Here is a 26056-nt window from a genome sequence, read left to right on the forward strand (position 1 = left end):
TCGAAACCTCACCTCCCTTTTCTGTTTTTCTTTACCTGATCATCTCTCTTATTACATTTCTTCTCTCTCCCTCCTTATCATACAGTACATATTCACAACAGAACCAATTACAGTGCCAACTCACCAAACAATAGACATTTTCATTTATGCTGATTGTCTCCATGCAAAGCTGCGTGAAGAGAAGCCGATTGTACTTCCTTAATCACAACAGAGACACTGTATCAAACTAATTATCCTCACCCACAGAAGCTTTCATCTCAGTTTTTTTTATAAACTCAGCTTTTGCAGTGTTGCACAGTGCGTTATTTTCTAAATGTGTTTTTTTGTTGAAAATGAGTGATTAAAATGTCTCCATACCCAATCCATCCTAAGAGGATTTATCTGTGATGTGTGCCAGAATGAAAGATCGAAAGTGACAGGATGTAAAGATTTTAACAGCTCAGCTACATTTGTGTTTGAAATATTTGTTTTCTATTGAACACAACTGAAAACAGACATGAAATCAAACAGAAATGAGGTTCAGCTGCATTTGTTAAAAGACTTCATAGTGTCAGACTCATGGAGGCCATTGTGTGAAAGATGACATTTACTAGTGGAAGGCCACTGTTTAGCTAACAAGTGGGGTATGAGCCGGAGTGTCACAGACAGTGAGTGGAGACAGTCGGAAATGTAGGATCAGCCAGACACACCAGCAACTGTAGATGCCTCGTAGAGAACATCATAGAGTAAAATGCATGTATGTTCATGTCCTTGTCACCAGACAACTGCTTTACAAATAAAAGCAGCTAGGACAAGTGCCATGATTTCTGCTGTGTGCTGGCTATGTTACCTGTTTATATCGGTGGGACATTAAAATGTATAAATGAAGGTGGATTAGATCAGAGTGGTTAATTGTGAGCCAATGACGGCGTCCTATCTCCAGGGTCTGACCGCTCTCGCAGCTATTGGTCTGACAAAGCCAGCAACCTTTTGGCCCCAACCTGCACAACATCTTGGAGAAGTTAACTAAAATGCTGTGAGAAAACCTATCCATCTATATATCCAATTATATTTAATTCAAATTTAGTGAACTGTGAAAAATCTATTAAATCCCAGGCCTTGAGGTATCAGAGTCAAAATTGTGCTTCCTTCTATCCCTTATTCTCTGTTAATCATTCTCTTTATCCTCCTGCCCCTCCCACACACACACACACACACACACACACACACAATCTGACATAGGCTTAAGACCCATTTGGCAATTAAAAGTTCTCCCCCATGACTTTAAAAGACTTCACATCTAGGAAATACAAATTAGGGCTTGTTCTAGTAGTCTTCCCTGTAAGCACCATACAGCACATTACTAACAGACCCACTGAGATTTGACTGACTACTGTGTGTTCCACAGTGTGGCACATGCAGGACGGTATGACAATTAAATTACTAGCTGATGGGAGCAAAGTCATCCCCATACATAGTAACCATCTGGAAGTGGAAGTCTCAGTGAAGCGCTGTTTACTGGTGAATGTAAATATGTTTCATGTTTAAAAGGGTGGTGTGAAGGTAAATGTAATTGGGCTTAGTGGAATTAGTGACAACATCCGTGTTTGCCCGGCAACCATTTAATTACGATGAGTTACCTGAAGAAAAACAACTATCAGGACTGAGCCGATGTAAACAGGATGTGGGTGGTTTTAGGAACAGCAGTAAAGTCAGACAAGATTAAGTTTACCAACTGACTCGCCAGTTGTAGCTCTATATTGGGCTCTGGCTATATTAGCCACGACTTACCGTTCTTTGTGCAACTTAAAATGCCGAACTAAGTAGGAACTTGCCCCTCCGTCTGTAATTTCCGTAGGTTTTGCAAGTTGCAATCCGTTTTTTGTTGACTAAAGCGTCTTTATATCCAATTATTTTGGGTAAGCTATCATTTTTCCAAGGGCTTCGTCTGAATTCACCTGCCGACGTTGCTGTCCACTACCGCGGGCAAACTGATTGGCTGCTGTCGGATTCAAACTGTAATCTGTTAAATGAAGAGTTGATGCGCTGCACTTTTTAATATTTGTGCTTGAGTAGGGTATCAAGTAAGTTCGAGTCAAAAGGCTCAAGTCCAAGTGAATGGTATTAAAGCAGAGTTTCCCAAATGGGGGTCGGGGGAGAATGTTTTACAATTTACTCTCATAGCCGCAAATAAAAGAATAACGATTATATATTTTTTCTTCACATGGTTGGGGTAGCGATAAGTTTTAGATAGGGCCATCGGCCAAAATAGTTTGGGAACTCCTGTGTTAAAGTCAAAGTCGAGTTGGTTGTCTTTTTTATTTTGTCAAGTCGAGTATAAAGTCATCATATTTGTGACTCGAGTCCACACCTCTGGCTACTACAATGTAGCTACGTACCTAACTACGCTACTGGCTGCTTAAGCTGGCCATCTTCCAAACCATCAGGCGAAATTAGCTGAATTAGCTACCACTTCGGTTTGCTCTGACAATAATTAACTTGATGGCTAGTTAACTAAGCTTTCAACATGCGCCAACACCAACCACACACAGCCAGCACTGCCGGAGCATTACTGACAGAGCGATGTCACTGATGAATACAGGAATATGAAGGGGACCGAAACGAAGTAGGAGAGAGGCATGGTAACAGGTGGTGAAAACAACCCAGCACATCACTGGTGCCCAGCTTCCTGCCATCAACATCACCGCTGCTATCTCTGCATCCCGTGTGCACATGCGACCTTAATACATCACTCCTTCATTTGCCTCTTTTGCTCTTGAATACCATTTTTAAATTTCCATTTGCACCCGAATAACTATTATCCCACTTGTAACATACACTATATCTAATACACTATACCCTCCTCTGTTTGCCTTATTGCACATTTAGTATTGCCATTTGTACTGCATTTGCCTCATTACACATTCCACTGGTAATATACATATATTTAATGTTTGTAAATACCTGTACATTTTCTGCACTCCTCTATTTGCACTTCTGGTTAGATCCATCCATCCATCCATCTTCTTCCGCTTATCCGGGGCCGGGTCGCGGGGGCAGCAGTCTAAGCAGGGATGCCCAGACTTCCCTCTCCCCAGACACTTCCTCTAGCTCTTCCGGGGGGACACCGAGGCGTTCCCAGGCCAGCCGGGAGACATAGTCCCTCCAGCGTGTCCTAGGTCTTCCCCGGGGTCTCCTCCCGGTGGGACGGGACCGGAACACCTTCCCAGGAAGGCGTTCCGGAGGCATCCGAAAAAGATGCCCAAGCCACCTCAGCTGACCCCTCTCGATGTGGAGGAGCAGTGGCTCTACTCTGAGCTCCTCCCGGGTGACCGAGCTTCTCACCCTATCTCTAAGGGATCGCCCAGCCACTCTGCGGAGAAAACTCATTTCGGCCGCCTGTATCCGGGATCTTGTCCTTTCGGTCATGACCCAAAGCTCATGACCATAGGTGAGAGTAGGAACGTAGATTGACTGGTAAATCGAGAGCTTCGCCTTGCGGCTCAGCTCTTTCTTCACCACGACAGACCGATACATCGACTGCATTACTGCAGAAGCTGCACCGATCCGTCTGTCAATCTCCCGTTCCATCCTTCCCTCACTCGTGAACAAGACCCCTAGATACTTAAACTCCTCCACTTGAGGCAGGCACTCTCCACCAACCTGAAGTGGGCAAGCCACCCTTTTCCGACTGTGGACCATGGCCTCGGATTTGGAGGTACTGATTTTCATCCCAACCGCTTCACACTCGGCTGCAAACCGTCCCAGTGCATGCTGAAGGTCCTGGTTAGAAGGGGCCAACACGACAACATCATCTGCAAAGAGCAGAGACGAAATTGTGTGGTCCCCAAACCTGACACCCTCCGGCCCCTGGCTGCGCCTAGAAATTCTGTCCATAAAAATTACAAACAGAACCGGTGACAAAGGGCAGCCCTGCCGGAGTCCAACATGCACTGGGAACAAGTCTGACTTACTGCCGGCAATGCGGACCAAGCTCCTGCTTCGGTTGTATAGGGACCTGACAGCCCTTAGCAAAGGACCCAGGACCCCATATTCCCCAAGCACCCTCCACAAGATGCCGCGAGGGACACAGTCGAATGCCTTCTCCAAATCCACAAAACACATGTGGATTGGTTGGGCAAACTCCCATGAACCCTCCAACACCCCGTAGAGGGTATAGAGCTGGTCCAGTGTTCCACGGCCCGGACGAAAACCACACTGTTCCTCCTGAATCCGAGGTTCTACTATCGGCCGTATTCTCCTCTCCAGAACCCTGGCATAGACTTTCCCGGGCAGGCTGAGAAGTGTGATCCTCCTATAGTTGGAACACACCCTCCGGTCCCCCTTCTTAAAAAGAGGGACCACCACCCCGGTCTGCCATCCCAGAGGCACTGTCCCCGACCGCCACGCGATGTTGCACAGGCGTGTCAACCAAGACAGCCCCACAACATCCAGAGACTTGAGGTACTCAGGGCGGATCTCATCCACCCCCGGTGCCTTGCCACCGAGGAGTTTCTTGACCACCTCTGTGACTTCAGCCCGGGTGATGGACGAGCCCACCTCTGAGCCCTCATCCTCTGCTTCCTCAATGGAAGACATGTCAGCGGGATTGAGGAGATCCTCGAAGTACTCCTTCCACCGCCCGACGACATCCTCAGTTGAGGTCAACAGCTTCCCACCTCTACTGTAAACAGCGTTGGTAGGGCACTGTTTCCCTCTCCTGAGGCGCCGGATGGTTTGCCAGAATCTCTTCGAGGCCAGCCGATAGTCCTTCTCCATGTCCTCACCGAACTCCTCCCAGGCCCGAGTTTTTGCCTCCACAACCACCCGGGCTGCAGCCCGCTTGGCCTGTCGGTACCCGTCAGCTGCCTCAGGAGTCCCACAAGCCAACCAGGCCTGATAGGACTCCTTCTTCAGCTTGACGGCATCCCTTACTTCCGGTGTCCACCACCGGGTTCGGGGATTGCCGCCTCGACAGGCACCGGAGACCTTACGGCCACAGCTCCGAGCGGCCGCTTCGACAATGGCGGTGGAGAACATGGTCCACTCGGACTCAATATCTCCAACCTCCTTCGGGATCCAGTCGAAGCTCTGCCGGAGGTGGGAGTTAAAGATCTCTCTGACAGGAGACTCGGCCAGACGTTCCCAGCAGACCCTTACAGTACGCTTGGGCCTGCCGAGTCTGTCCAGCTCCCTCCCCCGCCATCGGATCCAACTCACCACCAGGTGGTGATCAGTTGACAGCTCCGCCCCTCTCTTCACCCGAGTGTCCAAGACATACGGCCGCAGGTCAGATGAGACGACAACAAAGTCGATCATCGACCTGCGGCCTAGGGTGTCCTGGTGCCACGTGCACTGATGGACACCCTTATGTTTGAACATGGTGTTCATTATGGACAAACTGTGACTAGCACAGAAGTCCAATAACTGAACACCACTCGGGTTCAGATCAGGGGGGCCGTTCCTCCCAATCACGCCCCTCCAGGTGTCACTGTCGTTGCCCACGTGGGCGTTGAAGTCCCCCAGTAGAACAATAGAGTCCCCAGTCGGAGCACTTTCCAGCACCCCTCCCAGAGACTCCAAGAAGGTCGGGTACTCTGCACTGCCGTTCGGCCCGTAGGCACAAACAACAGTGAGAGACCTATCCCCGACCCGTAGGCGCAGGGAAACGACCCTCTCGTTCACCGGGGTAAACTCCAACACATGGCGGCAGAGCTGGGGAGCTATGAGCAAACCCACACCAGCCCGCCGCCTCTCACCATGGGCAACTCCAGAGTGGTGAAGAGTCCATCCTCTCTCAAGGAGTGTGGTTCCAGAGCCCAAGCCGTGCGTAGAGGTGATCCCGACTACCTCTAATCGGAACCTCTCAACCTCACGCACTAACTCAGGCTCCTTCCCCGCCAGCGAGGTGACATTCCACGTCCCTAGAGCCAGTTTCCGTGTCCAGAGATCGGGTTGTCTAGGCCCCTGCCTTCGACTGCCGCCCGATCCTCTTTGCACCGGCCCCTTATGGTCCCTCCTGTGGGTGGTGAGCCCACGGGAGGGCGGCCCCACGTCACCCGTTCGGGCTGAGCCCGGCCAGGCCCCATGGGGGAAGGCCCGGCCACCAGGCGCTCGCATTCGAGCCCCAACCCCGGGCCTGGCTCCGGGGTGGGGCCCCGGCTGCGCCATTCCGGGCGACGTCACGGTACTCAAAATTGAATTCTTCATTAAGGGGTTTTGAACCGCTCTTAGTCTGACCCGTCGCCTAAGACCTGTTTGCCTTGGGAGACCCTACCAGGGGCATATAGCCCCAGACAACATAGCTCCTAGGGTCACTCGGGTACTCAAACCCCTCCACCACGTTAAGGTGGCAGTTCTTGGAGGGGTAGATGTTAACTGCATTTCGTTGTACTGTACTTGTACTGTTCAATGACAATAAAGTTGAATCAAATCAAATCAATACACAGCTTACGCACAGCCTAAATACTTTCCCTTTATTTGAATAATAGAGGTAACTTTTCTGTTTTTACTGGTCTGATAAAAATAAAGATGACTTTACAAAATACATTTAAAAGATCTTTCACCATACATATTTTAGTCACAAAATAATTATCTCGGAATGAAAAGTTAGGGTGTGATTGCTCTCATCCATGGAATTGGATTATGGGTTCGAGGTAAAGCCGAAGAAAGAGAACCATTGCCGCCCAGTGGTGATATGCAGAATGCCAACTTCTGACGGTACGTCATCACCTGGCAAGGAAGAAAAGCACAGAAAGAAAGGTGTCACAGTTATCCAAAAGTGTTTCCACGTGAGTTAGTGGAATCATGACGCCGATACAAGCACCAGAGATCCAGTTCGCCCAAAGATTGGCCTCTAACGAGATGCCCATGCGAACAAAGGCTATCAAGAAGCTACAAAAATATATCACCGTTAGGTCACAAGCCACCGACGGTAAGTATGAAGGGGGTACCCGAAAAAGGACCACACACACACGTTGCTTTCATGAGCTGAAAGTATAACGCAGCATGTCTCCCTCATCTCATTTGAGTTGCTAGCTTATCTAACCCATCGAGTCGTTCGTGCATGTTTAACTCCTGTTTCGTCATTTAACAGTACAACAGTTAACAAAAAAAACCCAGTATGTTTGTAGAAGGGTTTAAAATGTCACCACTTAAAGAAAAGGTTAGATTAACAAGCGCATGTGCGAGCAACATTTTTAACCGCTATCGATTCCTTCAATATCGTGCTGATAGTGTCCAGTTGAATCACCAGAGCTTCCCTTTTCCCTAGGTGGGTTCTCCAGCGATGAGTTACTCAAGTTATGGAAGGGCCTCTTTTATTGTCTGTGGATGCAGGACAAGTTACTACTTCAGGTGAGTTCTAGAAAGAGCGACTCACTACATGCTGTTCTGTTAACAGGGTAACAAAAAGGCAATTTGACAAGATTTGTGGGGCAGTTCCATCAAACACAATTATTTTTCTATCAATAGGAGGAGCTGTCAAATCAGATCTCTGGTCTCATTCACTGCTTCCAGAATGTTCAAACTCGTAAGTCCTTTTTGTTATAGTAGTAATTTAGAAATCTCCCATTGAAGGACTTCCAGAATTATACAGGAAATGTGGTCCAATTTGACATTAGAAGTTTTTGTATTCAGTCTCTTCTCTCTCTTGTAGAGTTTTTTTTTCTGGAGACTTTCCTGCAGACAATGAAAAAAGAATGGACTGGCATTGACAGACTTCGTATGGATAAGTTTTTCCAGGTTACTATTCTTCCATCGATCGAACTGTCAGCAGCACTTCCTTACCCACTAAATCATCTACACCTAGAGGATATACTACATAGATCATTTGGACAACTTTGTCTTTTTGTCTGATAGCTGGTTCGTTTCATGTTCCGGAAAACATTGGAAATGATGAAGAGCAAAGAATGGGAGACCAGGTGGGTGACTCTTTGACCCGTGACCTTAACTCAACGACGTGTTGAAAACGTCAGACGAACATGGATTTTGGAGTGTTCAGTACCTGTAAGCCCTTGTTCATGCATGCCCTGAAGAGTTAGGTGCTTTCTTTCCACAGTTTGGTGACCAGGTTCCTGGATGTCCTGACTTCCCAGGTCCTCCACAGTACCAGTGGAGCACCTGCTGGGTTGCAGTTTCACATAATGGACCTCTACATGTCAGAGCTGGCTGCAGTCGGATCTGCTGAGGTACATTGTGGATCCTTTAATGTCCCAAAACATGATTGACATCCATTGTTCCGTTTTTTTTTTTTTTGCGCAACTGAATGATTGGGCTTTGCTTATGATTGCAGCTCACAGCAGCTCAGAACCTGACATTCATTGACCCGTTCTGCAAAATAGCATCCAAGACCAAAGAGTGAGTTTTATCTTCTGTGACCCTATTCAAATGAATTTGCATCACCATTTACATAGTTTCAACCCTCTCTGCACATCCTCTCCCCTCTTTCATGTCCCCCCATCTCAGCCGGATCCTGCTTAAGGCTATCTGCAGCAGTATCTTCAGCGTCATTGTGGACCAAGCTCCTTTCGCCATTGAAGACCTGATGAAGGAGGTGAAGGCTTCAGGTGTGGGTGTAGATGACTCTGACTCAGGACAGGCTTCTGAAGAAGAAGAGGAAGAAAAAGTGAAGACTCTGAAGGGCAAAAAACCTGCAAAGAAAACCGCTCTGAAGCAGTCCAGTGGTGGGTATTGTCAGGGCTATGAAGGAAGATTGAATAAGATTCACATTTAATAGAGCAGATTTTGGTTGAATACCATGCGTCTCTTTAGCACAACATTTAATTATTCTTATTCTGTCTAATTACCGACACACAGCGTCTACTTATAAATATTCATGTATGAGATCATCTAAACCATCTTCTGACCCTTCATTTTTAGGCACGTTATCAACAGATTATGATGAGAATTTGGATGAAGAGGAAGATGAAATGCTTCACCTTGAGAGTGATTCTGAGTCTGAGATGCTGGATGATAAGGAAGTGGGACCCGTTCTCCAGTTTGACTACTCTGCCTTGGCTGACAGGCTGTTTGGGTTAGCCAGCCGCAGCAACACCTCCAGTCACAACAGACAGAGACTCTACAAAGTCATCAAGATGTGAGAAAAACACACCCACACTGTGTATGGACCCAGGTGAAAAGGAGTTGCAGTTTGTTTGACTCTTGATTCTTTTCTTTCCAATTTTCTCCTACAGTTTCCGTGATCTCAGTGAAGGTAGGGGCCCTGATGTTCATAACTGGAAATGGGAGTCCTGATGTATATATCCCCTCTGAAAGAAGTGGGTGAATAATGCTGATTTTTTTTTTTTTAACTATTTTTTCCCTCTTGTTCTTGCTCTCTCTCAGGAGTCTTCCCACAGGATGAGTACCCTGAGGAAGTGTCAACTGATGAGGATGATGATGAAATGTTTGGCAGCAGGAAAAGGATGAAGAGAGGAAGAGGCTTTGGGGAGGAAGATGAGGCGGAAGGGAGCACTCCAGCCAAGAAACAGAGAGGTACCTTAGAAACCTCTGAAATGCGTATTTGTTACAAATGACAGAGCATAGTCTTCTCTCAAGTGTTAACTAGACATTTTTAGCTACCTTTCATGCCTTTTGGTAAAGGAAAAATAGTAATTACGTTTGATCACTTTTATGACATGATGTCTGGTCTGTCGCGCAAGTTGAATTTGACGATTTGCAACTTGTCTAAAACAATTGATATTTATTAAATCTAAACAAAAACGTATTTTACCTCATATCTATATCTGAAAGGCTATATTTAATAGCAAAACATACCGCTTCCAGTGCGTCATGTGAATGTTCTCAATGAAAGGTTCTGAAATGAAACACAATGAGTTGTAAGTATAGTTATAATAAGTTATTATTCAAAGTATGATGTTCAAAAAGTGAATCGTATGTTTTTGTCATGCATGCTTTTTTTCTTATCAGCAACTGAAGTTGTGTATTTGTAAGCTCAAAATCCTCCTAGCTATTTCACTCAGTGGCCTTTGTGCCCTGTCATGTGGCCTCTGTGCACTAAACATTTTTTGTGACACCGAAGGCCAAATGGCCTTGCCCCTAAAATGACGAAATTCCAAGCCTGGTTGTCAACCATGATGGACATGTCCTAGAGCGGAAGGGCCTTCCCTCAAAAGAAGAGCAGCTGAGTTTTTCAAGGTTAAGCTTGAGGTGGCGGGCCGACATCCAAGTGGAGTTGTCGGCCAGGCACACAGAGATGTGTGTTGTCACTGAGTCAGGGATTTTCCTGCATATAAAACTCAAAGGCCTAACAAGAGCACAGTATAACAACGAAAATACACAACAATAATGACAGGCAGAAGAGAACAAAAAAAACATGAGGGTAAAAACATTATGTTAAAAAAAGAGCAAATATGTAATCTGTTAAAATTTAAAGAATAAATATATTGCTTGTATTTTTTTGGTTGCTATTAGGGAGGGCATTGTAGTGTGCATTAAATGCTCTAGTGGACGACAAGGTAGATTTATCACTATAACAGTGTGCAGGCAGATATAAAGTATATCAGTTAGGCGTCCGGTGGGGCGTGGGTTAACAGTCATAGTAAATACCATGTGAGGAAACGAGCGACCCAAGAGTCTCTGTGTATAGAGGGAAGAGGAGAGGGCCAAGAACCGAGCCTTGAGGAACCAGTAGTCATGGCAGACACCGATCCTCTCCACGTCCCCTGGCAGGATTGGTCTGCCTGGTAGCGATCAACGAGTGAGCAGAGCTTGAGAATCCCAAATCGGAGAGGGTGGAAAATAGTGGTTCAGTGTTGGAAGGCAGCGGATGGATCAAGAGGCTGAGAACCGGGGAGAGTTGGCTTGGGAAGCGCAAAGAACTTCAGTTACACGGAGGAGAGCAGTCTCGTCGGAGTGGCCTGTTTTGAATCGTGACTGGGTAGGGTCGAGGAGAGAGTTGGATGAAGACGGCACTCTCAAGTGTCTTGGAAAGGAAACTCATGATGATACTGGCCTGTAGTTTTTGACATCAGAGTTGTTGTTTTTTAAGAGGAGCTACTCTGGCCATTTTGAAGTCCGCTGGGATACAACCAGTGCTCCGTGAGGGAGGTGAGGAATGGGAGATCTCCATGAATAGTTTGGAGGAGGGAGGAGGGGTAAGGGTCAAGAGGTCACGATGTTGGGTGGCCAGATATCACTAACTGCTTAGTGATACAGCCGGAGAAGGGCTAGACGGAGCTCCAGTACTTTGTAGATTTTCACCAACCTAACCTATGAATGTCCCAGTTCAACCCTTGACTTCAGGCCCTTGTTAACATAAGTACCATTTGATTGTGAGCACATTTTATTCGTAGGTGCAAGCAGTCATACAAAGAATGTAAATCTTACACCATCGCTGTCTTATTTTCTAATTCAGGGAAGAAGGCTGCAAAACCAGGAAAGTCTAACCAGGGTGTGGCACCAGACGAGAGCAAAGCAGCAGAGGCCCCCAGTGACACTACCACTAAGAAGAACAGAAAGAAGATGAATATAACTGGGAGAGGTGAAGAGCAGAACAGGGTGTTGAAGGCTGAGGTGGACACAACTCCTGCCACAGCACCACAAACAAAGACATGTTCTGAGTAAGCTACAGGAGCTCTCCTGAGGTTGGAAAGACCACAGTAAAGACTGAAACTAGCAAGGGCACAGACGCAGTAGAGAAAATAAAACGAAAGGCTGTCCTGGACGACAAGGCCGCTTCTGTTGGGGGCATTACCATTATGCTACATGGGCATTCAAAATGTTTTAAGTAATAAAAAAAAAAGGGATCCCTGGGATCTTGGCACAATTACATCACCTAGCTGACTTCATTATAAATCCACATCCCTGCTTGCCAATCAAACATACTGGAAACCAAAACAAGATTACAAGGTCCTAGACTGAAAGTCCATTTCAGATTTCAACAAAATGTCATTTTCTTACCAAAAGGTGAATGGAACTCTTATGCAAACATTTTTCAATGCATAAGAGTTGGGCATTGGTGTCTTGGAGTAGGCTTTCTAAACTGGCAACAATAAATTCCTATATTTTCTTTCAAACTGAGTTTGTGGCGCCAGTTAATTTGACAATGCGGTCTGATTTCAACCAGAAGGCTGACAGAAGAATAAACAATGACTAACCTGAATAACTAAAACAAGACTGTCTTTAATTAAACACTCACCCACCCACAAAGAACATGTAAAATGAGAAATATTACATAAACATTTGTATGTCCATAATAATCTCTTCCCAATGAGGATTCAAAGACTGTGGTTATACAGTTCATAATGGGGGTGAATCAGGGGGACTGAGGTGGGATGTCTTATTGAGAACTAAAAAAAGTCAGCAGCAGTGGGCCATTTGGGGGTGACTTTAGGGGTGCTCTTCATCTTCTTGGTACTGTTAAGAGATGCCGCTGGGGACTTCAGGACCCCAAAAAGTGGTTTCTACTTGGTTCAAAGGGCACTCGGACTGCGAGAAAACCGCGATCAGTCTTCCTGAATTCTAGGGGCCATGAACAGGCAAAACAAAAAGAGGAAAGTCTCTTCAAAAAGTCAAACATAAAACTGTAAAGAAATGAGGACCAAGAAGCCAAATGGTTGTAATCAGACCACTATGTATGGGGCAACCGACACTAAATATATCAGTCAGAAAATGATGTTGGAATCAAAATCAGGGTCAATCTGGCTGTTTTGTTTTTACTGAGTCCAAAGGTAACCTTGGATTCAGAGTTGGGAGTCTGACACTTCTTCTGTGAAAGAAATAGATACAATTTAATTCCACGCTTGTTAGTTCCATAGCAAGAGGCCTCGACAAGGCAAGGCTGTAAATCAGAGGCGGTAACTTGCTGTAAATCTGTGACGCCTTTCAGGTTGTCTAACCAATCAAATCTCTTGGTTGGGAAAGCTCCTACGGTGTTCACTAGATTACAGTAACCTGGCTTAGCATATATTAGACGGTGCAACAATGGTTAAGGGTGGCCAGAAAACAGCTTATTAAAACAATGATGGGTACCGTGTTGCCCACTTTTGTTAAAAGTTAAAAACACAACACTCTGTGGCAAGTGGCACACAATTCCAATTAGGGATGCATTGATAACACTTTTTCAGACTGAGTACGAGTACTTATATCTGGGTACTTGCTGATAGCGAGTACCAATACCAAGTACTCAAAGCTGCACTAGGTTGGATTTGTTCAGCAAAAAAACCTAACGTTTTGTTCTTTATGAACATGTTGTGGACCGGGTTCTGGTGTTTCCACGATTCTCATCTTTTCAGTTGACGAAAATGTCAGTTATTGTCACCTATATTGATAGTTGTTGTATCAATGTCATTCACAAAAGAAAGAAAAACAACCATTGTTGTACCATGAAATGAAATACCTTTGTTAGTGTAAAGTTCGTCTTCAGTCTCGCTAGAAATTGCTCAATACTTGTGACTTTTCCAAGTAGTAAGATACCACTTGGCCTATTTCAGGCCAAAACTACTAAATTGGCCAGTGGCAAAAGTCATACAGTTCATTGATGCTATTTGTGGTGGAAGTAAACTTCATAAGAAATGTTAGTTTAACACAATGCTTAGTGGTGTCAAGCTAAATATTAAAACTTGGCATGATGTTAATGCCTGACAAAATGATCTAATGTATGCCAGTCAGTCCCAATACTGGCATACGGTGTCCAAAATTACCTTTTTGGCTCATCTGCCAAGGGGAATGGTACATGAAAAAATCCACCAGACAAACATATTTTTTTCTGGCCCAAATAATTTCCTTTTCATGTCATCAAATGTTTGCATACCCTTGGAGAATTGGTAATATACTGTATGTACCATTTGTAAAGAACAAGAGTGAGCAGGCAAAAAACTTTTCTTTATTTCTAATGGGATTCACATTCAACTGTAGGCCATAACAGAATGGCACAATCATAAAATAAAACATGGTAACAAAGAAAAAGATTAACTGAACGCTATTCAAAAGTCTGCATACCCTTAGTTTCTAATACTATGTATTGCCCCCTTTAGCATCAATGACAACATGCAGTCTTTTGTAAAAGTTGTCTATGAGGCCCCAAATTCTTGCTGGTGGCATAGCCCCCCATTTGTCTTGGCAAAAGGTATCCAGGTCATGCAAATTCTTTGGGCGTCTTGCATGAACCACACGTTTGAGATCTCCCCAGAGTGACTCGATGATATTAAGGTCAGAAGACTGCTGGCCACTCCAGAACTTTTACCTTTTTCTGCTGTAACCACTAGAGGGTCAACTTGGCCTTGTGCTTGTAGTCATTGTCGTGCTGACAATGAGCGTCCCATGTGCAGCTTTCGTGCAGAAGGCAAATTGTCTGCCATTATTTTCTGATAACATGCTGCATTCATCTTGCCATCAATTTTCACAAGATTCCCCATGCCTTTAGAGCTCACATCCCCCCAAAACATCAGTGAGCAGTGGGGATGGTATTCTGTTCACTATAGGCCTTGTTTACCCCTCTCCAAACAGAGCACTTATGGTTGTGACTATAAAGCTGTTTTGGTCTCGTCAAAATTAGTGTGCCAGAAGCTGTGAGGAGTGTCAATGTGTTGTCAGGCATATTTTAACCAGGCTTTTAATGGCATTGGTGCAGTAAAGGCTTCTTTCTGGCAACATGACCATGCAGCTAATTATTGTTCAAGTATTGTCATATTGTGCTTCTTGAAACAACCACACCGTCTTTTTTAGTTTTTCTGGCAGTTTCGGCTTAACTCTTTCTTGGACTACTTGACCTTGGCTTGGTATCAAGAGATCCCCGAATTTTCTACTTTTTAATAAGTAATTGAACAGTACTGACTGGCATTTGCAAGGCTCTGGATATCTTTTCCATTACCTTGTTACGCAGGTCTTTTGATCATTCTTTTCTGCTCCCTATGGCTCAGTATCTAGCCTGCTCAGTGCGTCCACCTGAGAGCAAACAAACTCATTGACTATTTATTCACAGACACTAATTGCAATTTAAAAAGCCACAGGTATGGGAAATTCAACTTTAATTGTCATTTTTACCTTTGTGTGTCACCTTGTGTGTCTGTAACAAGTCCAAACATTCAAGGGTATGTAAATTTTGATCAGGACGATTTGTGTGATTTCTATCATTATGATTTACAAAGAAGCCAAACAACTATGTGACAATAAATGGCTTCATATGATCACTATCCTTAAATGAAAGACAGTTTTGTTTTGCACGATCAGTCATATTTTCAAAATCAATGCCAACTTTTTATAATTTCTTGCTCTGCAAGACCATGTGTAAGACGGTCAAATGTTGAGGAAGAACTAAAAGTCTAGCCATGTGAGCTGAACCATGGGAATCAAATGTATTTCATTGGTTCATTGTACCAGCTCTATACGTCTCCTCGAGAATCACTGAATAAGAAGGTCCCTTCCATCTGACCTTCTCATTCAATAGGTTTGAAGGAGGACAAGGGCATCTCAGATCGTCCAGCTGGGGTTTAGTACCTTCTTCTTGCTGGACAGTGGTGTGCTGGGGCTTCCCTTGGTTGTCCTGAAAAAGAGGGGTGTAGGTATGGTGGCATGGTTCTGGAACGTGACGAAGTCAGACCCTGCCGCAAGCTTAGCCTTCTTAGGTGTCATCTTCTTGGGTTTCTTGGCGCTCACTGGTGTGGATGGCTCTTTGCTCTCCTGAGGAGAAAAATGTTAGAAACACACGGTCACTCATTTTGCATCTGATAAATTGGGGACATCACAGTAATGTGGCCAGCTGATTCTGCTTGGGCGTAGAAGACAACATTAAACTCACATCACACAGTTTGACTTTCTTGACTTCTGCCAACCCGTTGACTCTGGCAGCCTCCGCCTCCAGTTCGTCAGCTTCCACCTCGATTACAACTGGGATCTTACGCTTCTTCTTCCCAGTCTTCGCGGGTGTGTCCAGGTCTGCCTCCGTCACAACCTCTGAGTCCTGCTCCTTGAAGACTTGCACTGCTGCCTTCTTTTTCTTCTTCAGTGGTGTTGGGGTGGCGATCTCCATCAGCTGCAGATCAGTTTCTAAAAGTGAGAGGTCTGCTTCCATCGGTGTTCTCCCCCCAACCGCAACGCTCTGTTTTTCAGCCTTGGCCGTCTTTTTCTTCTTGAGAGGGGTCGGCGTGGCGACATCTGCGGGCGACGACACAGTTATAACATCTGCTTTGGTTCCTGGCTGTGCTTGATCTCGACACTCTCCTTTTCCTCACTGGCCACCTTTTGTTTCTTCTTTTTCAGCGGAGTTGCGGCGGCCAAGCTAATCTCGGACGGAGGCACCCCGGCTAGAGAGATCTTCAGTTCAGGAACCGCTGATGGGGTCACATCGGTTTGGGCTGCGTTTTTCTCTGTGCTCCCTGCAGTCTGTTTAGCCTTCATCTTAGTCTTCAGTGGGGGGGACCTTTTCCACTGCTACTGGCACCATCTGCACCTCCTCTACTGTCGTCTTTTGTACAGACTCCTTATTGGCACTCTTCCTCCTTCTCTTCCTGGTTTTTCTGTTTTTTTTCAGGGGCGCTCTCTTGTCCTGTTGCCCTGTCCACAGCCTCTGAATCCTGGGTAACAGTCTCTGTTTCTACTACTTCTACCTGCTGTTTGGATGTTTTAGCTTTGTTGGTCTTTTTTTTTTCTTGGTTGACTTAGTGTCTGACACCGGTGTCTCCAATAGGCCAGAATAATCAATCTCCATGACCGTGACTGATGAACCGCTCCCCACCACCACATCCTGTTGACGTTCTGATTGGGCATCCATCTTATAGTTACACACATGCACGCGCAGCCCTACTGACGTATCCTAAATTGAATTACGTGTAGGCCTACTACACACTAACATTACAACAGTATACAATAGTATAAAATGACACTGATGAGAACATATGATATACATTTAAATGGACCACTTCAAAATGTGCCCTATGTAAATGAAAGGCTACCACCAGTAAAGGCATTTGCAGTGTCTGTGGTTAGCGTTTCAAAACACCTCTATCTGTTGCACTTAAATGTTTCAAGTGATTATGAAACGGTTTTCATTACCTGAATGTGTTCATTTGAGTAAGAGCTATAATGGCATATTACACTTTTCTGTTCCCCTTTTCTGTACTATTACACAGATCTGTTCCCTGAAATGTCAGTTTTAATGTCAACTATTGTTTGGCTACTTTAAATATTGGTGTTATTTAAGCTTGATCTTTCCTTTTTTTCACTCTTTCCACCTCCTTATTTAGAAACTGTTATTAATTTCATAATTTATTTTTATGTGCCAGTTGTTCTTGCTTTGTTTGATAAAAATAAATAATCTACTTACATACAGTAACTCACAAAAGTGGTTATATCTGTTCATATGACAACACTGAAGAAATGACATTTTGCTACAATGTAAAGTAATGGGTGTACAGTGTAAATTTGCGGTCCCCTCAAAATAACACAACAAACAGCCATTAATGTCTAAACCGCTGGCAACAAAAGTGAGTACACCCCTAAGTGAAAATGTTCAAATTGGGCCCACGGTATCAATATTTTGTGTGGCCACAATCGTTTTCCAGCACTGCCTTAACCCTCTTGAGCATGGAGTTCATCAGAGCTTCACAGGTTGCCACTGGAGTCCTCTTGTGGTCGTTATCATGTTGGAATACTGCCCTGTGGCCCAGTCTCCGAATGGAGGGAATCATGCTCTGCTTCAGTATGTCACAGTACATGTTGGCATTCATGGTTCCCTTAATGAACTGTGGCTCCCCAGTGCCGACAGCACTCATGCAGCCCCAGACCATGACACTCCCACCACCATGCTTGACTGTAGGCAAGACACACTTGTCTTTGTACTCCTCACCTGGTTGCCTCCACACACATTTGACACCATCTGAACCAAGTAAGTTTATCTTGGTCTCATCAGACCACAGGACATGGTTCCAATAATCCATGTCCTTAGTCTTCAGCAAACTGTTGGCAGGCTTTCTTGTGCATCATCTTTAGAAGAGGCTTCCTTCTGGGACAACAGCCATGCAGACCAATTTGATGCAGTGTGCGGCACTCATACAGTGGGGAGAACAAGTATTTGATACACTGCCAATTTTTCAGGTTTTCCCACTTACAAAGCATGTAGAAGTCACATTTGTATCATAAGTACTCTTCAACAGTGAGTGACGGAATCTAAAACAAAAATCCAGAAAATCACGTTGTATGATTTTTAAGTAATTAATTTGCATTTTTTTGCATGACATAAGTATTTGATACATCAGAAAAGCAGAACTTAATATTTGGTACAGAAACCTTTGTTTGCAATTACAGAGATCATACGTTTCCTGTAGTTCTTGACCAGGTTTGTACACACTGCAGCAGGGATTTTGGTCCACTCCTCCATACAGACCTTCTCCAGATCCTTCAGGTTTCGGGGCTGTCGCTTGGCAATACGGACTTTCAGCTCCCTCCTAAGATTTTCAAAGATTTTCCAGGACCTTGAGATGCTTCTTACGGAGCCACTTCTTAGTTGCCCTGGCTGTGTGTTTCGGGTCGTTGTCATGCTGGAAGACCCAGCCACGACCCATCTTCAATGCTCTTATTGAGGGAAGGAGGTTTTTGGCCAAGATCTCGTGATACATGGCCCCATCCATCCTCCCCTTAATACGGTGCAGTCGTCTTGTCCCCTTTGTAGAAAAGGATCACCAAAGAATGATATTTCCACCTCCATGCTTCACAGTTGGGATGGTGTTCTTGGGGTTGTACTCATCCTTCTTCTTCCTCCAAACACAGCGAGTGGAGTTTAGACTCCACTCATCAGACCACATGACCTTCTCCCATTCCTCCTCTGGATCATCCAGATGGTTATTGGCAAACTTCAGATGGCCCTGGACATGCGCTGCCTTAAGCAGGGGGACCTTGCGTTCGTTTTTTTTAATGAAAGACTAACAGGTCTATGAGAGCCGGAATTCTTACTGGTTGGTAGGTGATCAAATACGTATTTCATGCAATAAAATGCAAATACATTTTTTAAAAACCATACAATGTGATTTTCTGGATTTTTGTTTTCGATTCCATCTCTCACAGTTGAAGTGTACCTGTAATAAAAATTACAGACCTCTACATGCTTTGTAAGTAGGAAAACCTGCAAAATCGGCAGTGTATTAAATATTTGTTCTCCCCACTGTACGTCTATTTCCCAAAGACAACCTCTGGATATGACGCTGAGCACGTGCACTCAACTTCTTTGGTCAACCATGCAAGGCCTGTTCTGAGTGAAACCTGCCCTGGTAAACCACTGTATGGCCTTGGCCACTGTGCTGCAGCTCAGTTTCAGGGTCTTTGCAATCTTATAGCCTAGGCCATCTTTATGTAGCACAAAAATTATTTTTTTTCAGATCCTCAGAGTTCTGTGCCATGAGGTGCCATGTTGAACTTCCAATGACCAGTATGAGGGTGTGAGAACGATGACACCAGATTTAACACACCTGCTCCGCATTCACACCTGAGACCTTGTAACACTAATGAGTCACATGACACCAGGGAGGGAAAATGGCTAATTGGGCCCAATTTGGACATTTTCACTTAGGGGTGTACTCACTTTTTGTTGCCAGTGGTTTAGACATTAATGGCTGTGTGTAGTGTTATTTTGAGGGGACAACATAGTTACACTGTTATACAAGCTGTACACTTACAAACTGTCATTTCTTCTTTTACAAAAATGTGAGGGGTGTACTCACTTTTGTGAGATACTGTAAGTATATCTAGTGATTTTATTTTCTCATTAGGTAAATAAGTGCTAGCGCTGCATCCAGGCATAACACACCGCATCCATGGTATACTGACCATATACCAAACCCCCCCCCCTGACTTATTGCTTAATTACATTATATATTAATCAATAGTGCATATTAGCTTCAACTGCAACTACGGAATTGTCTCCTTACTAGTTTCTCGTAAATAAAGGCATGTGTCTAAAGTTGATGGACCCTGCTTACCTGGGGTGTTGTGCCTGTCTTCCTCGCTATCAACAGAGTTTTTTTCTGTTAATACTACTTTGAGAACAAATTATCAACATGAAGTTACATGTCATCTGCACTCACCAAATGTTTGATAAATGTGTAATATGTATTAAGAACTGTCATTAGGTAAACAATGTATGTTTGCAAAGTATCCTAAGCTTTAGCTGTATTAATATGTTGTTCACCAACTAGAAAAAAATATATTTGGTGCGATTCAAGAAATATAACAAATTATATAAAATAATAACATTTTAATGTGTTGTCATTGAAACATGAAAACAGGTTAAAACTATTTTGAAAAAGCCTGACGTACTAAAAATGTGTTTTCAGGTGCAGTGTTGAATGTCTTAATAGAAAACTAACTTCACTCCGGTCTGCCACCAGCACAGCCATGAACGCGGCTTGACTGTTTTGTATTGGGTTTATCCACCTTAACGTTTGAAGGCGGTTCGTCCGTCGCCCGCTCGGCTAGTTCTGAAAATATTACAGAGAAACTCAAGTGATTGTATTGAACTACTAGTATCCTCACATCGCTATGTTCTCCATCAGTTCAAATAAATCTTTGGTACTCTTGCGGTTCTGCAGCAGGGCTGCTTGTCGGACGAGGACAAGTCGCGTCAATTGTGAACATCAGAACTAAGGTAATAATAAAGTTATTGCGCAGAAATATAAAAAATTATTAGCATCATTATTAGCAAGTGAAAAAATATATATTAAAGGATTTTACAAGTTCTAAGCTCTGGCATAGGCTAATTAGACAGTTTTTTTTTTATTGTTCCAGTCATTAGGTGTGTTGCTTGCCATATATTTTATAGGTTATGTAGACTACTGAATTATTAAAGGTTTTTGACGTTGTTATTCTTTTTGCTTGTATGCTGTTGAGTCAGTTTCTTCATACAGATTCTATTATTTTTTATTCAGTACCCCAAGGCTAAAGGCTCCTCATTAATTCAAGTATCTCAACTATATATTCACTCTGCCACACAGGACATTCTTGATGAAGATGAACGCAAAACGTGTATGCGGGCCCATGGAATCGCTGCTGCTTGCCTTGTTATCTTTCTCCCTTGTTCGAGGTAAGAGATGCATAACCGTTGAAATTAAATAATTAAAATATAATGGATGTTAAACCCGAAGGACACAACCGTGAAAGTGCCAGGGGCTGGTAAATGGGTACATGGCACTTGCATACTGAAAGTAGGCTCTTTAGTGTGACTCCTAACTGCTGCATTACATATCCCTGGGGCCAAGGCACTGCAACTGATTGAGGGCTCTAAAGAGAAGATATCCAATGTGTTTTTTGAGTTAATGTGTTATAATTAAACCTCAAACTCATTTGTTCTGTGCTACTTCCAAGCTGAGTGGGTGTTGTGTCCCAATTTAAAACCTCTTCAGTCTGGCTTTATGTTCTTAAATACAATTAAAGCGTTGGTCCGTGACCATTGATGAATAGAACTGTGTGTGTGTGTGTGTGTGTGTGTGTGTGTGTGTGTGAGAGAGAGAGAGAGAGAGAGCGCTAAAATGTAAGAGAAATGTAATGTATGTTTGTGTGAAGACTGAGAAAATATTAGTAAAACATGACACAGCTTGGGTTCTGTAAGTATTATCAAAACAACCCTAGTAATGATGTGCTAGTTACCCATATGCTTGTTCATCCTTGTTCTTTGGGCAACTCACTGCCCTAAAGCAGAATTGAAATGATTGGTTGACTGGATGAGGGTGGAGCTTATTGTCTCCTTATTAATGTTATCATTGCCTATGGGTATGGTAATGTAATCGTTATGTTAGGGTCATGGTTCGGGTTTAAGGTGTAGGGGGAAGCGCTAACCCTGGTTAAATGTCCTTTTAGAGAAAGGTCAAAGCATTGAGTCAACCAATAACATCTTACCTGCCTTGGGGTGCAGATCCACCTCTGGAACTACATTCATTATAAAAAAGGGCAACTTGCTGACAATCCTGATTGGAAACAGAGAGTGTTAAGGGCCAGAACAGAGATGTATACAGCAAACTGGAGAAACTCATTCCCTTTATGTCATTTCTTGCTTGTCAAGAGACTACAAATTAAAGTGATGGTCCTGAGCCTTTCAAGACCATTTTGTATCACTACCATACTGTCAAAAAAGGCAAATTAGTGTGGCCATTTTATATGATACTGCATAATTTAAAAAGACTTACTCATAATTGGTATAGTCTCTTAACAATTCCACAGAAATGTAACTACTTCAAGGGAGTAACTAACTCAAGTTCATCACATAGATTAAGGGATGTTAAGGGATGATTCTTTCCAAATGTGACAGGACCTGGAAAGAATCAAAGATGCACCCAATCAAAATGGAATAATTGGATCTCAATTTGTGGCTTTTGGTGTGCCACCATCTTGGTTATTAAAAAACACCTAAAGAAGGAACCATCAATGGACCACGATTCTGTTTCTGCAGAGAAAACGGAACACGGTCCAGCTGCTGGAAGCTACTGTATTACTGTGGCTTCAAAATCAGTTCTTGGTATTCTGGGCAACTATTTAGGGATTCCTGTTCATATGGTTTGACACTGTCCAAGGAGTTGATGAGATATTTGGTCTGTCTCTTTTTCACTCCCTCTGTCTTCTCTATGAATATCATGGAGACTGCTGTGTAACGTCACAGTGTCTGTCCTTAGGCATTCTGGTGGTCCATTTGCAGTTGGCACTGCTTCCCTCCCATCTGGTGTGCCATTTTTTGTTAGTGCGATTGGTTGAAAACCAGGAAGGAACCCTGCGCATTATGTTCTGTGTACTGGAGTAAGGACTGTGAATAATGTGTGTGGAAAATAATTATCCTAAGACTGTGGCAAAACATAATGGAACCATCTACACACCATGAAGGACATCATTTTTGTCCTTCTATCCATTGTTTTCTTTTTTATTCCATGAAATTATTGGAGGTTCTATTTTAGTTGGTTCGTTTCTGTCCAAGGAAATAATTGACAGTCTATCATGTGTGCCCCCGCCCCCTCTGTCTCTCTTTATCTCCCTACATCTCTGTCATCCTCTTTCTCTGTGTCTCTCTCTCTAATATGCAGGAATATTCCTGCTGTGTGGAACTGGCTCCAATTAAAATCCTACCCACTAGCCATTCTGCTCAGACGTCAGTGTGTTTAAATGTGACAGGCATGTTTGACCGACTGTGGAGTCCTCCTCTTTAATAAGGGCGGACACCACAGCAACAAGCCATCCTGCTATCATCCAAATTATGTCTGTTTACTAATTATTATTTTTTTATTAGATTTAATAATGGGATCTAATTGGATCCCCGGATGGAGGGGCGAGGAGGAGGCGGGGAGATTCTGACAACTTTGTCTTGGGAAAGAAACTAAAACAACTGAATATAGTCATTAAATCGTAAAAAAGCAAGAAGAGTATTCACAGGCCAGGTTCATTATATTTTTTGTTGTAATAGCTATACCTTTCTGAGGGGGGAAAAGAGACGCTGTAGTTCAAGGGAGAGAGATTCTGCCAACACTGTCCTTGGAAAGAAATCAAACAACTGAATAGAATCTCTAAATCGTAAATAATTATAATTATTTACGTGACTATATATATATTCACAGAAAGCTTTCATTATTTCTTATCCTAATAGTTCAAACTTTCTGTTGGGGACAAAGGAGACGGAGCAGATCTAGACGGAAACAATATCCTCTTATCTGACTGAATTTCATAAAATATATAAAACATATCGAATCCCTGAGCCAGGAAGGTGAACACATCTGTCGTTCTGCCCCCTAATTGCGCCCCCCCCCCCCCCCCCCCCCCCCCAACAAACTCCTGTACAAATCAAATAATACGTGTGCCAAATCTGGAATGTATTGTTGGCCGCTCTGCCCGGCTGGACACTATTTCCCATTAGGAAAAGGTTTCCTGTCTATTGTTGCCTGTCACCTGAGATTAGAGAAGCCCTTAATTGGTTGCAGATTACAGCTTGGTCTGTAGTCCACAGTGTTGTAGTCTCTCCATAACTCACTCCGGATAACAACATCACTGATTGCCAATTGGTCCCTTGGGTGAATGCATAGAGCGTGTCTACACCCCTGTGCTCTCTGGGTTAGAAGACCAGAATTGGCTCACACTCAGCTTTTTTGAGGAACTGGTGTACAGGTTTTACACACACAACACGCACACACTGAGAAAAGCTTGAGTCTCGTAATGTTATTCACGCCCCGTTCCTTTGAAAGGATAGAAAGGATGTTTCCATCACTCGGTTTTGAAAGAGACAGTGGATGTTCTCGCTCCGGGTATACAGGCTTAGTGTAAACAAAAACATTGCAGCGTGGCTGAAAAATTTTGAATAATTTCCTCACATAGCAATACATGGAGACGAAGACTACCTTGTACTCAAAACATCCTGGGCCGGAAGATAATATGAATTAGCATATCAATGCAAAATTTCTGCCTACAGGTCCAGCTGCATGCTGATTGGATCAGTGCTCTCGTCAGTTTGCCGTGCCTTGAATCTACTGCGTTTGGCAATGATCTAGTCAAAAGTTGTCAAAACCGACCTCTCGATGCGTCTACTAATTCAGCCAACATTTGTCATTGTCACAAATGGGTGCTTTGCTTTTCATATTAGAAACTGTCTGAGATTACTCAAAATTAGGCTATTGGTAGTAGGGTGTGTTACACTAGTCCATATCAGAAGTATAGCGGTGTTGGGAAAAAGTCCGTGATCATCTCAGCTTTTCAAGCACATACAAGTATCTCTTGCTTAGCAATGTTTTTCATCATGTTCTCAGTACTGCTTCAGTTCGGGATCTCTGGGCACAGCGAGCCTGATAAGAGAAGCGTAACTCCCCTAGTGATTCATTGTAAAATCTACCAAGATAATCTCTCTCAACCTTAATAACGCCAGGCGACAGCGTCAGAGCTGTTGAAGCTTCCATCCTGTAGGCTGCTCTATCCTTTACAATCAGAACCTCTTGACGTGTCGTGTCAGGCCTTTTCATGTTAAAAATTGAAAAGGGCACATGCACCTCCGAAGAAACCTTTTAAGAGGAACAGCACACAGTAATGACGCTTGCGTACTTTTTTGTATTACATAAAATTTTTCTATAGAAATATGTCATTATTAATGTGCCCACAGACGAATAATGGTCCTTTGTTGTAGAATCAGAAAAAGGGGTCCAATATTAATTGTTGCTCCAGCTTTGGAAGAATGATCTAGTTTGTGATCTAGTTTCTTATCGCTTGTGGCCCAGATAATCCTGTGAGACTCAATACACGGTATTAATCATTTGAATACCAATTGGCCAATTTTGATGTCATTGTGGATACGACACTCTATATACAAGCTAAAACATCTTCAGAGAAAACCGCGGATTGCTATAATCAAGTCATTTTCCCCAGGTACCCGTATTTGTCAATAAACATCGTCTTGTTCTGAAAATGCGCCGCCTGACACATTCTTCATCAACTTACTAAAATTGCCTTTTTTATCCATTCAAAGGAAAAGGACAGGAATGTCATAATGAGACAGGCGTCCCTCTCGTTCTCTCTCCGTCAGAGAATGAAACCTGATTAAAAGAAGCGCAGACATAAGTTTCCCTGGAGTTTAAAGTCTGAGCCAATTTACTTGGCAACCTGCCTATTTCCGATAGGTAGAGGTGTGTGTGGGGTTCTGTCTGAGTGTGCCTGTTTTCTCAAACCATCTGGAAATATTGTCTTTTGGTACGTTCAGGCAGATAAGAGGATAGTGGTTCCATCCGGAGCTATAACCCCACTGAAATGCACATTTACCCCCACAGAAATATTAAATAATTATGCGACATGTTTTTAACGAGTCCTACCAGCGGGTGCCGGTTCGCATGTATCGTCTCCACCAATAAGACAGTTCTACGCCCTGCCACCCGGCCTTAAACCCCAAAGAGCCAGCAACAACAATGTACATTAAGAGCACATTACTAATTTGTTTCTGTTTCCCAGTCCCGACGTGAAAGCCCATGGGTCAGCTAGACCGGTAAGGACAGTCCCGAACATCTTGGGGACAGGTTTCCTGTACTCTCATTAGGCCCAGCAGCACAGGTGGATCCCAGGGGAGTCTTCCTCTTGTTCTCCTCTGTTCTCAAGGGCCAGGCCCTCCTTACGGCACAGT

The 26056-nt window shown here is 43.8% G+C and overlaps 1 protein-coding gene across 1 annotated transcript; it reads left to right on the forward strand.

Moving 5' to 3' along the window:
• Positions 1-6610: 6610 nt before the first annotated feature.
• LOC105031511 (ribosomal RNA processing protein 1 homolog A) lies at positions 6611-12157 on the forward strand. Its single transcript, XM_013139192.4, has 12 exons — positions 6611-6913; positions 7253-7335; positions 7453-7510; positions 7637-7722; positions 7840-7901; positions 8039-8168; positions 8273-8337; positions 8446-8663; positions 8860-9076; positions 9174-9193; positions 9325-9474; positions 11357-12157. The coding sequence occupies exons 1-12, from the start codon at positions 6787-6789 to the stop codon at positions 11563-11565; spliced, it is 1425 nt and encodes a 474-aa protein (XP_012994646.2). The 5' UTR covers positions 6611-6786; the 3' UTR covers positions 11566-12157.
• The last annotated feature ends 13899 nt before the right edge of the window (positions 12158-26056 follow it).

This window comes from Esox lucius, chromosome 20, assembly GCF_011004845.1.
Source record: "Esox lucius isolate fEsoLuc1 chromosome 20, fEsoLuc1.pri, whole genome shotgun sequence".
Classification (NCBI taxonomy): domain Eukaryota; kingdom Metazoa; phylum Chordata; class Actinopteri; order Esociformes; family Esocidae; genus Esox; species Esox lucius.